At 43.9% G+C, this 20,048-nt stretch overlaps 1 protein-coding gene across 2 annotated transcripts; it reads left to right on the top strand.

Moving 5' to 3' along the window:
* The first annotated feature begins 674 nt into the window (after positions 1-674).
* Positions 675-20,016, top strand: KLHL31 (kelch like family member 31). Of its 2 annotated transcripts, none has more exons than XM_070456671.1 (3): positions 675-864; positions 16,303-17,507; positions 19,235-20,016. In XM_070456671.1, exons 2-3 carry the CDS (start codon positions 16,336-16,338, stop codon positions 19,965-19,967), a joined length of 1,905 nt encoding a protein of 634 aa, XP_070312772.1. In that variant the 5' UTR covers positions 675-864; positions 16,303-16,335; the 3' UTR covers positions 19,968-20,016. The 2 variants fall into 2 exon arrangements, with proteins under 2 accessions (XP_070312772.1, XP_020767871.1); XM_020912212.2 differs by lacking the exon at positions 675-864 and adding an exon at positions 15,182-15,282.
* Positions 20,017-20,048: the final 32 nt, after the last annotated feature.

Raw genomic sequence — 20,048 nt, 5'->3', positions numbered from 1 at the left:
CCACGGCAGCAAAGCAATGCTGAACGCGCGTTCTGACTAATCAAGAATAATTAGAACATTTATTTTCCATGATCTGTTTTTCTATTATTGCAGCCTACTATCAGGGTAACTTTTTTAGCAGCCATTTCACACTCCCGGAGCCTATTTAAAGCTTGCGGTCAGTTATAACCCTCTATGTTTCTCCCCCCACGGGAAGCATTGCCAAAGTATTTCCCCAAGTTCTGTGTGTGCTGGGGTGCCTGTTCATCTCAGGCCTCCCTGGGGACCACCGGAGATTCGGGGCTGGTCGTGAACTTCGCCCCGTGGATCTGTGAGATGACTCCAATGATGACGGTGCCATGTGCGAGCTACCAGAAGCTCCTCGTCTAAAGAACAGTCTATTTATAAGCCCAGTCTTCTCAAAGGACCTGAGCTGACCAGGCTATTTACCTTTCCAGAAGCTCATTTTATCCACGACCTTCCCTTTCACTGACCAAGTCCACACACACTCTAGTCTGCTTCGGACAATTAAATATTCACCTAATTAATTTTCTCTCCTCACTCTCAGTTATGGGCGCTTGACTATTTTTTGTTTTTCAGTAAGTGGGGAGATCAAGAAACCCAAACCCTCTCCACCAACCAGAGGCTCCGCCCTCTGCCCCGGGGTGGCCTGAAATTGAAGCCCGAGAGGGAGCGCAGGCTCATCGCCGCAGCCGCGGGGCGGGGAAGGGTCACTCTAAGCGCTGCTGCTGCTGGAGCGGCAGGTGGCTGCTGCTGGTTCCCCACCGGGTCTTCCTCCGCCCTCTCTCCGCAGATTGCTTCTCAAAAGGAGTTTGCAGCTGAAACTTCAGCATCACAAGTCGGGGACGCCCCTCACACAGGAGGGTAAGGAGCTGGGGCCCCGGTCTCCAGATCTGGGGGGTGAATGGCGGAGGGTGGAAGTGGGGTGTCTGTGTGTTCGCGGTGGTAGTGATTTTATCGACAAGGATCTCCCCTCGGTCAGGTCCTCCAGTCCTGAAGCTCTGAGCCAGAAAACATTTTCTTGAAATCTAAGGAATATGACAGATGAGGAGGAAGTATAGTCATAGAAAGGCATGCTAGGGATGACTTATAAAAGCAAAGTGACTGATAATTTCTAACAATCATTTTAAGCCTCTAATGCCTAATGTAGGTTTTTCTTTTTCTGTGTTAGAGAGGAAGGAGGGGAAAATCAACCTCTGAGGTTTTGTTCATCTTCATTTTTATCAGGAACATCAGGAGCACTTAGTATATGATAAGTTTAGATAAAATATAATCCGTTGTGTCGAAATCAGTACCAACAAATCAGACAGCTCTGAATTCCCAGAAAGTTTAGAGCCTATTGACAAAATGTCTCCTGCAAAAAAAAAAAGAGCTTTTAATTTAACTTTAAATCAAGTTTTTGTTCCAAATGTGCACCTGTGGCAATACTGACATGTGTTTTATGCTAGAAATCATTTTGGAAGTGGAACAGTAAAATGGAAAACCCCCCTAAAGCTGGACTTCGCTTAAAATGGCAAGAGGCAGAGGCCGGCTGTTTCTATTCCCGGAGCTGCCGGGCGGACACACGCGGTGGCTGGAATGTGCTGGGGCCGGGCAGGCGCAGCTGCCGCCCCTTGGCGAGAAGGCCCTCTGGGATCCCAGCTCGGCCTGGCAGGAGGCTGATGGGGACACTTGGGCACATAAGGCTGCCCAGGCCGTACCAGGCAGAGGCCTCCCAGGGGGCAAGGCGGAGGGTGGAAGGAAAGAACGCGTTCTTACTTCTGAAGTGACGGCTCCAGTCTGCAATCGCTTCTAGGAGTTTCCATCTGAAATCTGTTTCAGGCCATGAGGGACAAGTGTGATCCGGCCACATGGACTTGCCCCTAGTAAAAGAGGGTAGGTAGAATTACGTTAGCATTTCTTGGCAGCCTCATTTCGGTCCAGTGGTTCCGGATCTATTGGATTGGCCAAAAAGATGTTATGGAAAAACCCGAATGAACTTTTTGGCCAACCCAATATTTGGGGTTATGGGCTTTTTTTTCCAAACCCATGAAAGCTCTGGGCCCACTTAGAGAAAAATACACATAAACACAGCTGCAGAATATGTTTTCATAATAGTCTAGAATTTTTCATGCAATTCCTGGACTCCTGAAAACCCAGAAAAGGGTTGCCCAATATAATTCAGGACAGCCAGGTACCTTGAATTTAGTTTTTAATATAAGTTTTTAGTTTTTAGTATAAGTTTGTCCCAAATGTGGCCTGGGAGACACTTAAATTCTAAAAGATGATTAGTGGTTTTTCTGAATTTCAAATTTATCTAGAAATCTTCTATTTTTATTTGCTAAAGATGGCATCTCAGACCCAAATGCATGATCCCAGGATGAAGAATCCCCCATCTCTGTTGGTTTATCCATAGTTAATCATGAGTTGATACTACAGGTCTAAAAGGCCATACTGAAGGGGGATCAGGGAGAAGAAGTGATACAGACCAGACTTTGACAATTCTAACAGCAAAAGCCAGCTGTTTATTATTAACTCTCTATAAAATTTTAGAACTGAAGGGTATATACCTCCTCATTTGACAGATGATTAAACTGAAATCCTAAAAAATTGAGTGTTTTGCCACAGGTCATTCAGATGGTTATAGCAACATTAACACCAAAGCCCAATTCTTGGTTCTGTGATGACCAGATCATTAGTCTTACAAACCAGATTTCCAGCCTCACTTCTCACAACCTTAACATACACACACCAAAGACTAGAAACAAGAAAGAGCTATTTTACTAAAAGTTTCAACAAAATCAAGACCAAAAATCTTAGCACAGTGTCCTTACATCGTGTATTCAGGTTTGGATAACAGAAGGTAGCTTTAGGTATAGAGTCTGTACACTTTATAGATAGACAGGTCTCTAGCTAAGTTGATCCATAAGAAATTGGCAATATTTGTCTTTAAGCAAAAGTTGATAACTTCGTATTCAACCTAACACTTAAAAGGAAGTGTTTGATTCTCTGGTCAACAAATTCATGCAAGATCTCCTTGGACCTGCTTTTGCTTTTGGCTTACCCAAACTACTGGAGTTTCATAGCTTTGCTACCCCTAATAAGATAAAGAAACTCACAGGCTCTGACTGTCTCTAAACAAATCTGTCTCACATTGAGAAGGGCAGCTTCAGTGTTTGCAGCCAGAAAGAACCATTTCATGTTTTCCATATCTACCCTTTGAAATTATAAACTTGAATTCCACCTCATTCAGTCTCTATCTGCTCATGTTGGAAGGAGCTAACTTTTTAACCTATGAAAGATTACAAGCTGCTCTGGATGTAAAGGTAATATAGGGGGTCAGGATTCAATCTGAGTTTGTATCTTTGCTCCACTACACATTAGGTACCCAGTGTGTGAATTTGGATATGTTTTTAAAACTCTCTCAGAATATTAATTTCTTCATTTGTAAAGTGAACATAATATCACCTGCCTTTTTGGAATTTTCATGATGCTTAAATTTATAAAAATAAAATCATGTATTCACCTAGGCACAGAACACAGTAGTCCTCATCGTTTGCTAGTTCTATAAATATTATCAATATTTTAGGTAGAAATAAAGGTAATGGTTTCCATTGAATACAAGAGTCTAGATTCATGCTTGATGATTTATATTTAGGAGTTAATAATTCACATACTTAAAATTTTCAAAGACAAAAGATCAGAGCAAATTTGACAGCTCATGTAACTGCCCACTCATTGATCACATGTTGAATACATGATCCTGCTGTCATAGAAATGGCAGAAGTGCTGAGAGAAGTGGTGGGCAGTGGGAGGAGAGTGTGGCCTTATGTTGCCTTTTGCCCACTTTCTAATGGGCAGCTATTCCAGGGCACCCGGGAGGTTGCTGTGGGAGACAGTGGATGTAGCAGAGGGGGAAGCAGGCTGTGGGGTTCAAGACCAGAGAAGAATTCTCCGGGTTCCCTCCACAGGATGGAAGTATGGCCAGTTGGAAGCCTCCTGCAGCCTTCTGCACCCTGCACCTCTCTTACTCAAAAAGGGAAGGGACAGAAGGGGCCTGGCAGTGCCTCCGATTAGCTGTCCCTCCCATGACGCAGCCTCAGCTGCCAGGGCTGGACCTGCTCTGTCCAGGGTGTCCTGCTATGGCAGGGCCATTCACGGTCCCAGGGTGCTGGAACGGTTCTTCCATCCCAAGGGGACGACTCATTAGAACCCCACAGTGGGGAGGGAGAATCCAGCCCTTCGTGCTTCACGGAAAAAACAGAGAAACAGTCTTGCAAGTGTCCCAGCCGCAGGCGGCTCAGCTAGGCTGACCACGCAGGCCCCATGCAGACTGACTGTGACCCCAGTCAGAGCCCTCCCCAGGCTGTGGGACTGAGCCACTGGCCACAAAGTGCTCACTCATTAAAAAAAGAAAAACGCTTTGAAAACAACAAGTAGAACCCTCATCCAACTTCGAGTTGATATATACACACCGAGGAAACCAGATCTGAAAGAGACATGTGCACCCCAATGTTCATCGCAGCACTGTTTATAATAGCCAGGACATGGAAGCAACCTAGATGCCCATCAGCAGACGAATGGATGAGGAAGCTGTGGTACATATACACCATGGAATATTACTCAGCCATTAAAAAGAATTCATTTGAATCAGTTCTAATGAGATGGATGAAACTGGAGCCCATTATACAGAGCGAAGTCAGCCAGAAAGATAAAGACCATTACAGTATACTAACACATATATATGGAATTTAGAAAGATGGTAATGATAACCCTATATGCAAAACAGAAAAAGAGACTCAGATGTATAGAACAGACTTGTGGACTCTGGGAGAAGGCGAGGGTGGGACGTTTCAAGAGAACGGCATCGAAACATGTACATTACCTAGGGTGAAACAGATCACCAGCCCAGGTTGGATGCATGAGACAAGTGCTCGGGCCTGGTGCACTGGGAAGACCCAGAGGGATCAGGTGGAGAGGGAGGTGGGAGGGGGGACCGGGATGGGGAATACATGTAAATCCACGGCTAATTCATTTCAACGTATGACAAAAACCACTGCAATGATGTAAAGTAATTAGCCTCCAACTAATAAAAATAAATGGAAAAAAAGAAAAAAAAAATGGAAGGCTTTCCAAACAGATTACTCAACACCTGGGTTATAGTCTGGATCATATAAGGACGTGTACAGGCAACTAACTCCCTGGTGTAACCTCTGCTTCTCCCACGCAGCCGCATTTTGGTATCATCCGTGGCCATCATTTGTGATCATTTGCAGTATGACCCAGGGGTGCATAATGAACATTTGTATAATTGTAAAAACTCACACACACAGACACACACACGCATATTAGCTTCCCTGGTGGGTCAGATGGTAAAGCATCTGCCTGCCAATGCAGTAGACGTGGATTTGATCCCTGGATTGGAAAGATCTCCTGGAGAAGGAAATGGCTACCCACTCCAGCGTTTGACTGGAAATCCCATGGACAGAGGGGTCTGGCAGGCTCCAGTCCATGGGGTCGAAAGAATAGACACTACTGAGCCACTAACACTTCCACGCATAATAACTGAAAAATACAATGAGGGTTCCTGTGTAGATTGTTTTGACTACGTGTTCACATATGACCTTGGGGCTGAGCAGTACGTTTCTGTGAATTTTCCTGCTTTTTCTAATCTCTCTCCATAAGCCCACACCATCAGCCGAGCAACCCAGCACCACCACCAGATGAGTGAATGGAAGTGAATTAAAGTGTTCCCCTTTTCTTCCATTCATGACCCAGGCTGCCTGCTTATAACTTCTTTCCTTTAAGGCTGCCTTTGCTTTTCATTTAAGTGTGATGGTAGAAAAATGCTGGGTGTGTTAGTCATGTGGCATGGTGAGAGTGTATGGTGTTTGTCCCTAGCGTGTCAGTCAGAAAGGCCTTGGTGTGAGGGGCCCAGAGGGTCATCGAAGGCTTCCCAGGGCGCCTGCTGAGAACAGAGCCTCTGGGTCTTGCTCCCCCATCAGGAGCGAGCTGGTCGAACCCGCAGCGGGCCTGGAGCACCCCGCAGCCGCCCTAAACTGAGAAGCACCGTGGCCAGGGCCCTGTCCCCCTGGGAGATGCCAGAGGAAAAGCATTGCCCAGGATGTAGGAGGCAGTGACCATCTCTGCAGACGAGAGGACAACATCAGGACCTGGCCCAGCTTCCAGGGAGTGAGCCTGGGCCCCAGGCTCCTCCGAGGCGTCTGCAGTGTTACTGAAGAAACACAGCCCCGACCGAGTACCCCTGGGCAGGTGCCTGGAGAGCTTTATCCCCGAGGTGCAGACCTAGAAACAGAATGCAATGGCAGCTCTCTTAAAGAAAGACTGAATGTATGAGTGGATCTGGGGAAATAGGCTACCAGGAAGTGGTCTGCAGGCTCTGATTTCAAAACTCTTAAACAGTCCCCTGCATCTAAGAGCTAAAGAAGCCTTTACAAAGTGATTTTGAGGACTCTAAAAGCCCTCTCTTATTTGCAAAATATATATGTATTTAAAATATTAATAACATTAAGATTAAATAAATTAATGATGTTAAAATATTATTTAAATAATAATATACCATAATAATACTTAAAAAAATAAATGTTCCATTGTGGCAACTCTGTTAGAAATTTGTATGTGAGTGACAGGAGGACACTAATTTAAAAAAAACAAAAACCACCAAGAAACCATACATATCTGGGAGAAAGAGTACCTCTTAGGTCTGCCCACTGATGGATTAGCCTGGATCATCTATCAGACCAGCTGATGCCTCACCCTGGAGGGTCCTGGGGAAACGGGACAAGGGCCAGAGGGTTCAGACAGAAAGGGAACGCCAAGGGCAGCAGGAAGCGGGAAGGCCAGACTATGGAGGAAAGAAAAGGTGGCAACAGGAAGCAAGAGCAGGAAGCCGTGGCAGAAACCTGACGGGGTGCACTAGGGCCTCAGGGTGTCCTCTCCTTCCTGGAGATCTCTTTATCCTTCCCAGTCGGGTACCAGCTTCTCAAGTTCAAACCTTCCAGGGGCCCAGCATCCTTTCTGGGTCGGTCTGGTGTTAACTCCCACCTGTCTCGGTCACTCCAGCCGTCTCGATCTGCACATCCCTCTCTGCTTCCAGAGGGGCATTTCTTCTGCTTTAAAGCCCTTGTTCCCCCTCCCCTCCACCTACCCCCATACCTACTCCTCTTAAAAAGCTTTTAGTACTAGAGCCAGCAAGATTCTTGCTATCAGCAAACTTTCCCATCCTCACTTCACCCCAACAAAACAGTTCCTTTTATCTGAATTCCAAAGTCCAGGGTCATAGAGTCAACCTGTTCCATATAATCCGTGTTTTTGTTTGTTTTAGGGTTTCTTGTTTTGCTTTTTTTTTTTTTTTTCTGGCCACACCATGCAGCATATGAGATCTTAGTCCCCCAACCAGGGATGGAAGCAGTGCCTCCTGTAACAGAAGTGGGTAGTCTTAACCAGGGGACCACCAGGGAAGTCACCCACATACTCAGTTCTTTTGTTTACATAATCTGTGTCCCAGGTTTCCTAAACATCCAGGGTTACCCTTTCTTATTCACAGCAATGTAAAAATAACCTGTTCTTCAGCCTATGCCATTGCATGAATTCCAATTCTCTCCCTGGCATTTTCAAAGATCCCTTAGAAATGTCTACTTTTCCAGAAATAATCTCCTAATCCCCTGATTACTTCTCCATAGTGAGGCTGTTTTTCTCTGATGGGCTTCACCTCAAAGTTTAAACACGTTACTTCCTTTATTCCTCTAAACACAAATAACAGGGGCTGTTGGTTTTAACGACAACAGTTCAAATTTTTTGAACATTGACTTTTTGCAAGATACCCTATTAAATGCTGTACAGATGCTTCCTCACTAAGCTTTCATGGACCACCCTACAGGCAAGCACTATTGTTATCTTTCCTTTAAAGGTAAGTCCGTGCAGACTCAGAGAGGTTCAGTTCAGTTCAGTCGCTCAGTCGTGTCCGACTCTTTGCAACCCCATGAACCACAGAACGCCAGGCCTCCCTGTCCATTACCAACTCCCGGAGTTTACTCAAACTCACGTCCACTGAGTCGGTGATGCCACCCAACCATCTATCTGTCGTCCCCTTCTCCTCCTGCCTTCAATCTTTCCCAACATCAGGGTCTTTTCAAATGAGTCAGCTCTTCACATCAGGTGGCCAAAGTATTGGAGTTTCAGCTTCAACATCAGTCTTTCCAATGAACACCCAGGACTGATTTCCTTTAGGATAGACTGGCTGGATCTCCTTGCAGTCCAAGGGACTCTCAAGAGTCTTCTCCAACACCACAGTTCAAAAGCATCAATTCTTCTGCACTCAGCTTTCTTTATAGTCCAACTCTCACATCCATACATGACCACTGGAAAAACCATAGCCTTGACTAGACAGACCTTTGTTGGCAAAGTAATGTCTCTGCTTTTTAATATGCTGTCTAGGTTGGTCATAACTTTCTTTCCAGGGAGTAAGTGTCTTTTAATTTCATGGCTGCAAACACCATATGCAGTGATTTTGGAGCCCCTAAAAATGAAGTCAGCCACTGTTTCCACTGTTTTCCCATATATTTGCCATGAACTGATGGGACCGGAGGCCATGAGCTTAGTTTTCTGAATGTCGAGCTTTAAGCCCACTTTTTCACTCTCCTCTTTCACTTTCGTCAAGAGGCTCTTCAGTTCTTCTTCACTTTCTGCCATAAGGGTGGTGTCATCTGCATATCTGAGGTTATTGATATTTCTCCTGGCAATCTTGATTCCAGCTTGTGCTTCATCCAGCCCAGCGTTTCTCATGATGTACTCTGAATAGAAGTTAAATAAGCAGGGTGACAATATACAGCCTTGATGTACTCCTTTTTCAATTTGGAACCAGTCTGTTGTTCCGTGTCCAGTTCTAACTGTTGCTTCCCGACCTGCATACAGGTTTCTCAAGAGGCGGGTCAGGTGGTCTGGTATTTCCATCTCTTTCAGAATTTTCCACAGTTTATTGTGATCCACACAGTGAGAGCCTTTGGCATAGTCAATAAAGCAGAAATAGATGTTTTTCTGGAACTCTTTTGCTTTTTTGATGATCCAGCATGTTGGCAATTTGATCTCTGGTTCCTCTGCCTTTTCTCAATCCAGCTTGAACATTTGGAAGTTCATGGTTCACGTATTGCTGAAGCCTGGCTTGGAGAATTTTGAGCATTACTTTACTAGCGTGTGAGATGAGTGCAATTGTGTGGTAGTTTGAGCATTCTTTGGCATTGCCTTCCTTTGGGATTGCAATGAAAACTGACCTTTTCTAGTCCTGTGGCCACTGCTGAGTCTTCCATATTTTCTGACATATTGAGTGCAGCACTTTCACAGCATCATCTTTTAGGATTTGAAATAGCTCAACTGGAATTCCATCACCTCCACTAGCTTTGCTCGTAGTGATGCTTCCTAAGGCCCACTTGACTTCACACTCCAGGATGTCTGGCTCTAGGTGAGTGATCACAGCATCATGATTATCTGGGTCATTATGATCTTTTTTGTATAGTTCTTCTGTGTATTTTTGCCACCTCTTTTTAATATCTTCTGTTTCTGTTAGGTCCATACCATTTCTGTCCTTTATTGAGCCCATCCTTGCATGAAATGTTCCCTTGGTATCTCTAATTTTCTTGAAGAGATTTCTAGTCTTTCCCATTCTATTGTTCTCCTCTATTTCTTTGCATTGATGGCTGAGGAAGGCTTTCTTATCTCTCCTTGCTATTCTTTGGAACTCTGCATTCAAATGGGTATAACTTTCCTTTTCTCCTTTGCTTTTCACTTCTCTTCTTTTCACAACTATTTGTAAGGCCTCATCAGACAGCCATTATGCTTTTTTGCATTTCTTTTTCTTAGGGATGGTCTTGATCCCTGTCTCCTGTATAATGTCACAAACCTCCGTCCATAGTTCATCAGGCACTCTGTCTATCAGATCTAGTTCCTTGAATCTATTTCTCACTTCCACTGTATAATCATAAGGGATTTGATTTAGGTCATACATGAATGGTCTAGTGGTTTTCCCCACTTTCTTCAATTTAAGTCTGAATTTTGCAATCAGGAGTTCATGATCTGAGCCACAGTCAAGCTCCTGGTCTTGTTTTTGCTGACTGTATAGAGCTTCTCCATATTTGGCTGCAAAGAATATAATCAATCTGATTTCAGTGTTGACCATCTGGTGATGTCCATGTGTAGAGTCTTCTGTTGTGTTGTTGGAAGAGGGTGTTTGCTATGACCAGTGCGTTCTCTTGGCAAAACTCTACTAGCCTTTGCCCTGCTTCATTCTGTACTCCATTCTGGGAGGTCAGTAATCTATGAAAAGTCACACTTCAGATAAGTAGGCAAGCTGGTATTTACATCATATTTTAATTATCAGTTTGAAATAAGATCCAATTTCCCTTGCGATTTCTTCTTTGACTCATGGATTATTTAGAAGTGTGTTATTTGATTTCCCTGATGTCCTCCAAAACAAAGAGTGATGCATAGTTATAAGCCCTACATCTACATGAGTGAAAAACTGCCTGAAGGGATTCCTCGAGGAAAAACAGACAGGGCTTCTTCCAAAAACACATGTGTGCTCCTAGTGGTAGAAACTGCTGTTTGTTATTTTTTTAGGTACTCTGCTGTGCTTCCCTACTCTCTTGCCGTCATTTCGTACTTGTCCTTGCTTGTCTATTTAACATGATTGCATATTGTATTGCTCCCTCACTCCTAGCACAGTGCCACCCACACACTGATAACTGCTTGCTGAACAAGATTTTTTAAATTTTCCCCAGAAAAATCCAATAAAGGGTCAGTCACCACGTAAGTCAAATGCATTTGAAGACTTAAATGATGGTGGGTTGAAAATCTACTTCACAGGTAAGGATGCATGTGGCTTTGCTCACAAGGAAGAAAGAGGAAGGAGAAACATGCTCCAGTCTTGTAAGCAAATGTAAATGTGAACAGGGCAAGTAGAGCTTAATGAGGAAGACAAAAGGCCCGGCAAAGAGACAGACATTCCGTTTCTTCCCTACTCTCTCCTTCCACATGGAAAAGAACAAGAACAAACACAATAGAAAGGTTATAGAATTCTTAAAACATCTATTCCGGTAGTAATTAAATTGAAAGTATTCAAGGGGAAATCAAAGCTAAGTGTCACCCCCCAGTGAGACTTAAAATACACACACACACCACCCTTCAAAAATGGTAAAATAGCTAAACACCTAAATGCCCATCAATAAGAGAGTAATTGAACAAGTTTTATAGATCCTTGTTGTGGGAATCTCTGCAGCTATTAGGGAGAATGAGATAAATGTATGTGTGTGCTGATATGGAAAGATGTACATGAGTACATCCAAGTGAAGAAAGCAAATTGCTGAATAATACAGCACAAACTTGTTTTGGGCTTCTCTGATTGGTACTGGTGATAAAGAACCTGCCTGCCAATGCAGGAGACGTAAGAGACTCCGGTTTGATTCCTGGGTCAGGGAGATCCCCTAATGAGGGCATGGTCACCCACTCCAGTGTTCTTGCCTGGAGAATCTCATGGACAGAGGAGCCTGGCGGGCTATAGTTCACACAGTTGCACAGAGTTGAGATAAGTTGTCTCACAGTGATATGCTAGAGCTTATAAGAACCAATTTATATTTTCAGGAATTTAGCAAACTGGTTGTTGACAACATAAAACCAACCACAAGTGTATTTATATCAAAGAAATTGTTGTTGCTTAGTCGCTCAGTCATATCCAACTGTTTGCAACCCCATGGACTGTAGCCTGCCAGGCTCCTCTGTCCCTGAAATTCCCAGGCAAGAACACTGGAGTGGGTTGCCATTTCATCCTCCAGGGGATCTTCCCGACTCAGGGGCCAAGCCCACATCTCCTGCATCTCCTGCACTGGCACGTGGATTCTTTACCACTGAGCCACACAGAAGCCCTGAAAGATCTATAGATACCTATAATGCATAAGCACATACAATCTGGAATGATACACAACAAACTGTTAACTGTTGAACTACACATGCTGATTTTATTATTTTTGGTGGGAAACATGACTTTTTTTAAAAAATTAATTTTATCGGAGTATAGTTGCTTCACAATGTTGTGTTACTACTATACAGCAAAGTGAGTCAGCCATACACAGACATCTAACCCTTTTAGACTTCCTTCCCATTCAGTCTGCACAGCGCTTTAATAGAGTTCCCTGGGCGGTGCAGTATGTTCTCGTTAGTTATCTGTTATCTATCTTATGCACAGGATCAGTGGCATATATGAGTCAATCCCAATCTCCCAATCCCTCCCCACCACCCCTTTTCCCCTTGGTGTCCCTGTGTCTCTATCTCTGCTTTGCAAATAAGATCATCTATACCATTTTTCTAGACTCCACATAAACGCATTAATATATTTTTCTCTTTCTGACTTCACTCTATATAATACTCTCTAGGTCCAATATGACATTGTAAATCAATTATACTTCAATAAAAAATAAAAAAAAATTAAATGCCATTAATTTCACAAGAAAGTGAATGCTACCATGGCTGTAGATAAAATCCATCTAAAAAGCCAGGGTTAGCATGTTCTGATGACCGTGCCCAATATTTTGAGAAGGGCTAAAATAATTTAATCTGTGATACTTAAAGAGCTCCTCCAGTCCAGAGTTTCTCATGATGTACTCTGCATATAAGTTTAATAAGCAAGGTGACAATATAGAGCCTTGACGGACTCCTTTTTCCTATTTGGAACCAGTCTGTTGTTCCATGTCCAGTTCTAACTGTTGCTTCCTGACCTGCATACAGGTTTCTCAAGAGGCGGGTCAGGTGGTCTGGTATACCCATCTCTTTCAGAATTTTCCACAGTTTATTGTGATCCACACAGTCAAAGGCTTTGACATAGTTAATAAAGCAGAAATAGATGTTTTTCTGGAACTCTCTTGCTTTTTCGATGATCCACCAGATGTTGGCAATTTGATCTCTGGTTCCTCTGCCTTTTCTAAAGCCAGCTTGAACATCTAGAAGTTCATGGTTCACATATTGCTGAAGCCTGGCTTGGAGATTTTTAAGCATCACTTTACTAGCGTGTGTGTGAGATGAGTGCAATTGTGTGGTAGTTTGAGCATTCTTTGGCATTGCCTTCCTTTGGGATTGCAATGAAAACTGGCCTTTTCCAGTCCTGTGGCCACTGCTGAGTTTCCCAAATTTGCTGACATACTGAGTGCAGCACTTTCACAGCATCATCTTTTAGGATTTGAAATAGCTCAACTGGAATTCCATCACCTCCACTAGCTTTGTTTGTAGTGATGCTTCCTAAGGCCCACTTGACTTCACATTCCAGGATGCCTGGCTCTAGATGAGTGATCACACCATCATGATTATCTGGATCATGAAGATCTTTTTTGTATAGTTCTTCTGTGTATTCTTGCCACCTCTTCTTAATATCTTCTGCTTCTGTTAGGTCTCTACCATTTCTGTCCTTTATTGAGCCCATCTTTGCATAAAATGTTCCCTTGGTAGCACAAGTTGGAATCAAGATTGCCAGGAGAAATATCAATAACCTCAGATATGCAGATGACACCACCCTTATGGCAGAAAGTGAAGAAAAACTAAGGAGCTTCTTGATGAAAATAAAAGAGGAGAGTGAAAAAGTTGGCTTAAAGCTCAACATTCAGAAAACTAAGCTCATGGCCTCCGGTCCCATCACTTCATGGCAAATAGATGGGGAAACACTGGAACCAGTGAGAGACTTTATTTTGGGGGCCTCCAAAATCACTGCATATGGTGATTGCATCCAAGAAATTAAAAGACACTTACTCCTTGGAAGGAAAGTTATGACCAACCTATACAGCATATTAAAAAGCAGAGACATTACTTTGTCAACAAAGGTCTGTCTAGTCAAGGCTATGGTTTTTCCAGTGGTCATGTATGGATGTGAGAGTTGGACTATAAAGAAAGTTGAGCACAGAAGAATTGATGCTTTTGAACTGTGGTGTTGGAGAAGACTCTTGAGAGTCCCTTGGACTGCAAGGAGATCCAACCAGTCCATCCTAAAGGAAATCAGTCCTGGGTGTTCATTGGAAAGACTGATGTTGAAGCTGAAACTCCAATATTTTTGGCCACCTGATGTGAAGAGCTGACTCATTTGAAAAGACCCTGATGTTGGGAAAGAGTAAGGGCAGGAGGAAAAGGGGACGGCAGAGGATGAGATGGTTGGATGGCATCACCGACTCAATGGACATGAGTTTGGGTAAACTCTGGGAGTTGGTAATGGACAGGGAGGCCTGGTGTGCTGCGGTTCATGGGGTCACAAAGAGTCGGAATGACTGAGTGACTGAACTGAACTGAACTTTAAGATCTATGTATTTATTTGGTAAACTTAATATATTTTGGACTTCCCTGGTGGCTCAGAGGGTAAAGCGTCTACCTGCAATGCAGAAGACCTGGGTTCAATCCCTGGGTCAGGAAGATCCCCTGGAAAAGGAAATGGCAACCCACTGCAGTATTCCTGCCTGGAGAACCCCACAGACGGAGAAACCTGGGAGGCTACAGACCATGGGGTCGCCAAAAGTCAGACATGACTGAGCGACTTCACTTTCACTTTTCTAATATATTTCAAGTCTACAGTTAATATTAGAGCTGTTCACAGCTCTAAATATACAGCTAAACCTACACTCCCTATAGATTTAGAAGCTGGTTCAAATATTTATGATATTGATAATATGAAATGGCTACTGTCCTTCATGTGTCAGCATCCATATAAGTATATTTCTAAGAGGCACATTAGTAGACTTAGAACTTTAGTGTCAAAGCATAAATTTTTTTGTTTTTGATAGGCTGCTAAATTATTATTCAAAAGTCTGTATCAATTATCTTCCCATCAACAATGTATGGAGCGTACCACACCAACATCTGATATTATGCATATTTTAAGATATTTTAAGCATTTGATAAGCAAAATTTGACCACAAAAAATAAAAAGCTCTCTGGATTTCAGTTGACATTTCCCTAATTATTGTTAGTTTAGCTTTTAAAAAAAAGATTAACTCTGTGTTTTATTTTCTGTGAACAACCTAGTTACCTGGTTGGGTTACCTTTTACTTCTTTTGTTGTTGTTGTTTATATAACATTTTTATTGATGTTCCTTAGCAACCACTTTCTATTACAAAGATTCCTTTGTTAACCTTTTACTTCTTAATTGTAGGAGGTCTTTAAATATCATGTTAGGGGATTCCCTGATGGTCCAATGGTTAGGACTCGGTGCTGGGGAGGAGGTTCAATCTCTGATCAGAAAACTAAGATCCTACAAGCTCTGAGGTGTGGCCAAACAGTAAAATAAATAAAAATAGATACATGTTAACTTTACTTTGACCTTTTATCTGTCAAAAATGTTACAAATATTTGTTTTCACAGTCTGTTGCTTGTCTTTTAAACATTGGTGTTGTTTTATAGATGTAAGTTTTCACTTTTTAACATTCAAAGAGTTCAGTCTTTCCCTGCATGCTTCTGGATTTTATGTTATGCTTAAGTATCTTTTTGATGCTAAGATTTTTTTTTAACTATTTTGTTCTAGTTCTTGTAAGTTTTTAAGTTTGTGTGTATATATGCATCATTTAGGTATTTAATTCATCTGGAAACTATTTTAGTGACTATGCAGAGTAGGAAGCTCTTGAACATCATTACAAATCCTTATCCATTGATTATAAGCCATATGTATTCTAATATATATTCTACATTTAACATGAATTCCTGAGTTTTAGGTTTATAGTCTTTCATCGAGAAAAACTTCAGAATAGTTCTAATTTGGGCTTCCCTGGTGGCCCCCTGGGTTGGGAAGATCCCCTGGAGGAGGACATGGCAACCCACTCCAGTATTCTTGCCTGGAGAATCTCCATGGACAGAGAAGCCTGGCGGGCTACAGTCCCTGGGGTTGCAAAGAGTCAGACATGACTGAGTGACTAAGCATAGTTATAATTTACTTCTTCCTGAGTGCAAACTGAGTGCTTGAAATGATGTTTAACTTATTCCATAATTATTGTACAGCTAGATCAGAGAATATTTGGTCATTTCTTCTGTATAAAATTTGTCCATTTAGCTATTGAGAGGTTTCATTTGATAACAAATCTTTCTAGCATTGTCTGCAATGATTGGTGCTTAAGTCAACTGTCAATAAGATGTGGATCTAGCTCAATGTCTTTAAATCTTTTTTTGAGACTTAATCTACATTGTGCCATTTAAAAACTACTATCTTACCAAAAAAGAGAGAGAAAAGTTTCTCAGGGTAGTATTTCAAAGTCCAAAGCACAATTAAAACCGTGTCTTTTCTTTTTTTTTCAGCAAGTTCTTGCCTGTGACAGTGTGTTTGCCAACATGGCCCCCAAAAAGAAGACTGTCAGAAAGAACAAAGCTGACGTCAATGAGATGACCATCATTGTGGAAGACAGTCCCCTCAACAAGCTCAACGCTCTGAATGGGCTCCTGGAAGGAGGCAATGGCCTTAGCTGCATTTCTTCTGAACTGACAGATGCTTCTTATGGCCCCAACCTCTTGGAAGGTTTGAGTAAAATGAGGCAGGAGGGCTTCCTTTGTGACTTAGTCATTGGCACCAAAACCAAATCCTTTGACGTTCACAAGTCAGTGATGGCTTCATGCAGTGAATACTTTTACAACATCCTGAAAAAAGACCCCTCAACCCAAAGGGTGGATCTCAATGACATCGCGCCGCTGGGCCTGGCCACGGTCATTGCATATGCCTACACGGGAAAGCTCACTCTCTCCCTGTATACCATAGGAAGCATCATTTCTGCTGCTGTTTATCTTCAGATCCACACCCTTGTCAAGATGTGCAGTGATTTTCTGATACAAGAGATGAACGTTGAGAATTGCATGTACATTGCTAACATTGCAGAAACATACTCCCTGAGAAACGCAAAGGCAGCCGCCCAGAAATTTATCCGGGATAACTTCCTTGAATTTGCAGAAACAGATCATTTTATGAAACTTACCTTTGAGCAAATTAATGAACTTCTTATAGATGATGATTTACAGTTGCCTTCTGAAATAGTAGCATTCCAGATTGCAATGAAATGGTTAGAATTTGACCAAAAGAGAGTGAAATACGCTGCCGATCTCTTGAGCAATATTCGCTTTGGTACCATCTCTGCACAAGACCTGGTTAATTATGTTCAGTCAGTACCGAGAATGATGCAAGATGCTGACTGTCATAAGCTTCTTGTAGATGCTATGAACTACCACCTCCTTCCCTATCATCAGAACACGTTACAGTCTAGACGCACGAGAATCCGAGGGGGGTGCCGTGTGCTTGTCACTGTGGGGGGCCGCCCAGGCCTTACAGAGAAGTCCCTTAGTAGAGACGTCTTGTATAGAGACCCTGAAATCGGATGGAGCAAGCTTACAGAGATGCCGGCCAAGAGTTTTAATCAGTGTGTGGCTGTGATGGATGGATTTCTTTACGTGGCTGGTGGGGAAGACCAGAACGATGCAAGAAATCAAGCCAAGCATGCAGTCAGCAATTTCTGCAGGTACTGACTCTTTTATTAGAAATAGAAATGGTGCAATATCATGAGAGAACTGCCCTGACATAGAAGGAAGCTAATCATGTCTATTAGCTTAGGTCACTGGCTCAGTAAATCAATAATAATAATGATGCCACAATACACATATATAAAATTTCACATTTTATAGAATGCACTCACATATATTCTGCACTAGAAATTTCTGAATGTGCCAGTGAAGCAAGCCAGGAAGAGTCTGATGATTCTGATTTTACATGTGAGAAATCTGACACTCAGAGAAGTGATACTGCTAGTAAGTGGAATTCACATGTTCTCATTTCTGATCAGGGTGCTCCTTATGATACCCTGCCTTTTTGAAAAAAACTGGGTGCAAAGCAAGAAAGATTAAAAGGATGCAAAATTTCTTTTAAGTGGATTGTGACTGATGACTGTCAGATTCACAACTGGCTTGTTACTGATGACTGTCAAATTCATAACTGGCAACTAGGTTGAGATTATTAAAAATGTGACAGCTAATTAATTTTAATTAATTTTAAACATTTCTTTAAAGACTAAATACCATCCATATCTTTGATGCATGTAGAGAGCAAAAGCATAATGAATCCTGCAGAAAGTGAAATTTCCATGCATGTTTTTTTTGTATATTTATAATAAAAAATGAAACCCACATACACATGAAATATTCAGAAAGCAGTGCTTCTATTGTGGTAGTGGCTCAAAGCCAAACATAATGAATGAACAAGAGTTGAAACTTCATCTAGTAAATCAAAAAAATATTCTTTACAATATATGCACATGTCATTTAAATTAAACAATTAATGATTTTTAGCCTTGATAGCCATGATTAAGTCTTGACTTGAAGGTGAAATGAGACAAACGTGAATGAACAACAGAGTCAGTTCTGTGTTTACAATACTTGGAACTACGGAAGTAGGAAAGTATTAGTCTCCTATGGTTGTTTCTTTTCCTCCAGCTGATAACTCGACCTTTTGCGGTATTGACTTCAATGCTAATGGTATAAGAATTGTAACGTTGAACACTGAAAAAAGTGTATACCTACGCTAAAAAAATCGGGCCTATTATTAATAATAAGCGCTAGAAATTAGAGAAGCATCCAAAGTTTAGCTTTGCTGATGCGCTGAGACGTGAGTTCTACTGTTCTCATTCTAAACAGACGATAGGAGACTTAGTGACTAGCTTTTTGGTGCCGGTGGCCAGGAGAGGTGTGTGAACAAGAAGGGATTTGTGAGAAAAAGAGAAACAAACCCAGTTAGTCAACCCCTGTCTTGATTAAGCTGTGAGGATGAGCTGCGGGGCAGCTGGTGTCTGAAGATACAGGGAATTGGCTTTCAAGCGACCACGTTTCCTTTTCCCTTCTCTGATTTCACACATTCCGGCCCCACCCTCTTCCACTCCGGCATCCCCTAAGTCCTGCCGGAGGATGGATATTTGAATACAGAGGAAAGGGGGACGGAGGTCATCTCAACGGGGCGGTTGCGTTTTACACGCGGGAGGAGCGGGAGTCGCGGGAGTCACCCTCCCTTTCCCTGCCGGCCCTGCCTTTCCCAAGGGCCCCACTTTGCTACTGGATCAGAGGCTCAGCAGCCTCCATCCCGGCAAGGGGCTGCTCTGGGTCCCCGGGCTCCTCGCATGGACGGGCTGGTGGTCGCCCCCTCATCCCCCGCCCCCGGGTACCTCCCGCCAGCCTGTCACGCTTGCTCTGCCACTTCCAGGTACGACCCCCGCTTCAACACGTGGATCCACCTGGCCAGCATGACGCAGCGGCGCACGCACTTCAGCCTGAGCGTGTTCAACGGGCTCCTGTACGCAGTGGGCGGCCGCAACGCCGAGGGCAGCCTGGCCTCGCTCGAGTGCTACGTGCCCTCGGCCAACCAGTGGCTGCCCAAGGCGCCCCTGGAGGTGGCGCGCTGCTGCCACGCCAGCGCGGTGGCCGAGGGCCGCGTGCTGGTGACCGGCGGCTACATCGGCGGCGCCTACTCGCGCTCCGTGTGCGCCTACGACCCGGCGCGCGACGCGTGGCAGGAGCTGCCGGCGCTGAGCACGCCGCGCGGCTGGCACTGCGCGGTGGCGCTGGGCGAGCGCGTATTCGTGATGGGCGGCAGCCAGCTGGGGCCGCGCGGCGAGCGCGTGGACGTGCTGACCGTGGAGAGCTTCTGCCCGGCCTCGGGCCAGTGGAGCTACGCGGCGCCGCTGCCGGTGGGCGTGAGCACGGCGGGCGCCTCGGTGCTGCACGGCCGCGCCTACCTGCTGGGCGGCTGGAACGAGGGCGAGAGGAAGTACAAGAAATGCATCCAGTGCTTCAACCCCGAGCTCAACGAGTGGACGGACGACGACGAGCTGCCCGAGGCCACCGTGGGCGTGTCGTGCTGCGCGCTGGCCATGCCCAACCCCGTGACCCGCGAGTCGCGCGCCAGCTCCGTGTCCTCGGCGCCCGTCAGCATCTGAGCCCCGGGCACCGCGGGGAGAGCGGGCGGCCGGTGCGGCGACGCGTGAGCTGGGGGAGAGGGAAGGAAAATATCTAACATT

Source organism: Odocoileus virginianus, chromosome 27 (assembly GCF_023699985.2).
Source record: "Odocoileus virginianus isolate 20LAN1187 ecotype Illinois chromosome 27, Ovbor_1.2, whole genome shotgun sequence".
Classification (NCBI taxonomy): domain Eukaryota; kingdom Metazoa; phylum Chordata; class Mammalia; order Artiodactyla; family Cervidae; genus Odocoileus; species Odocoileus virginianus.
This window is presented reverse-complemented; position numbering and strand designations above follow the sequence as displayed.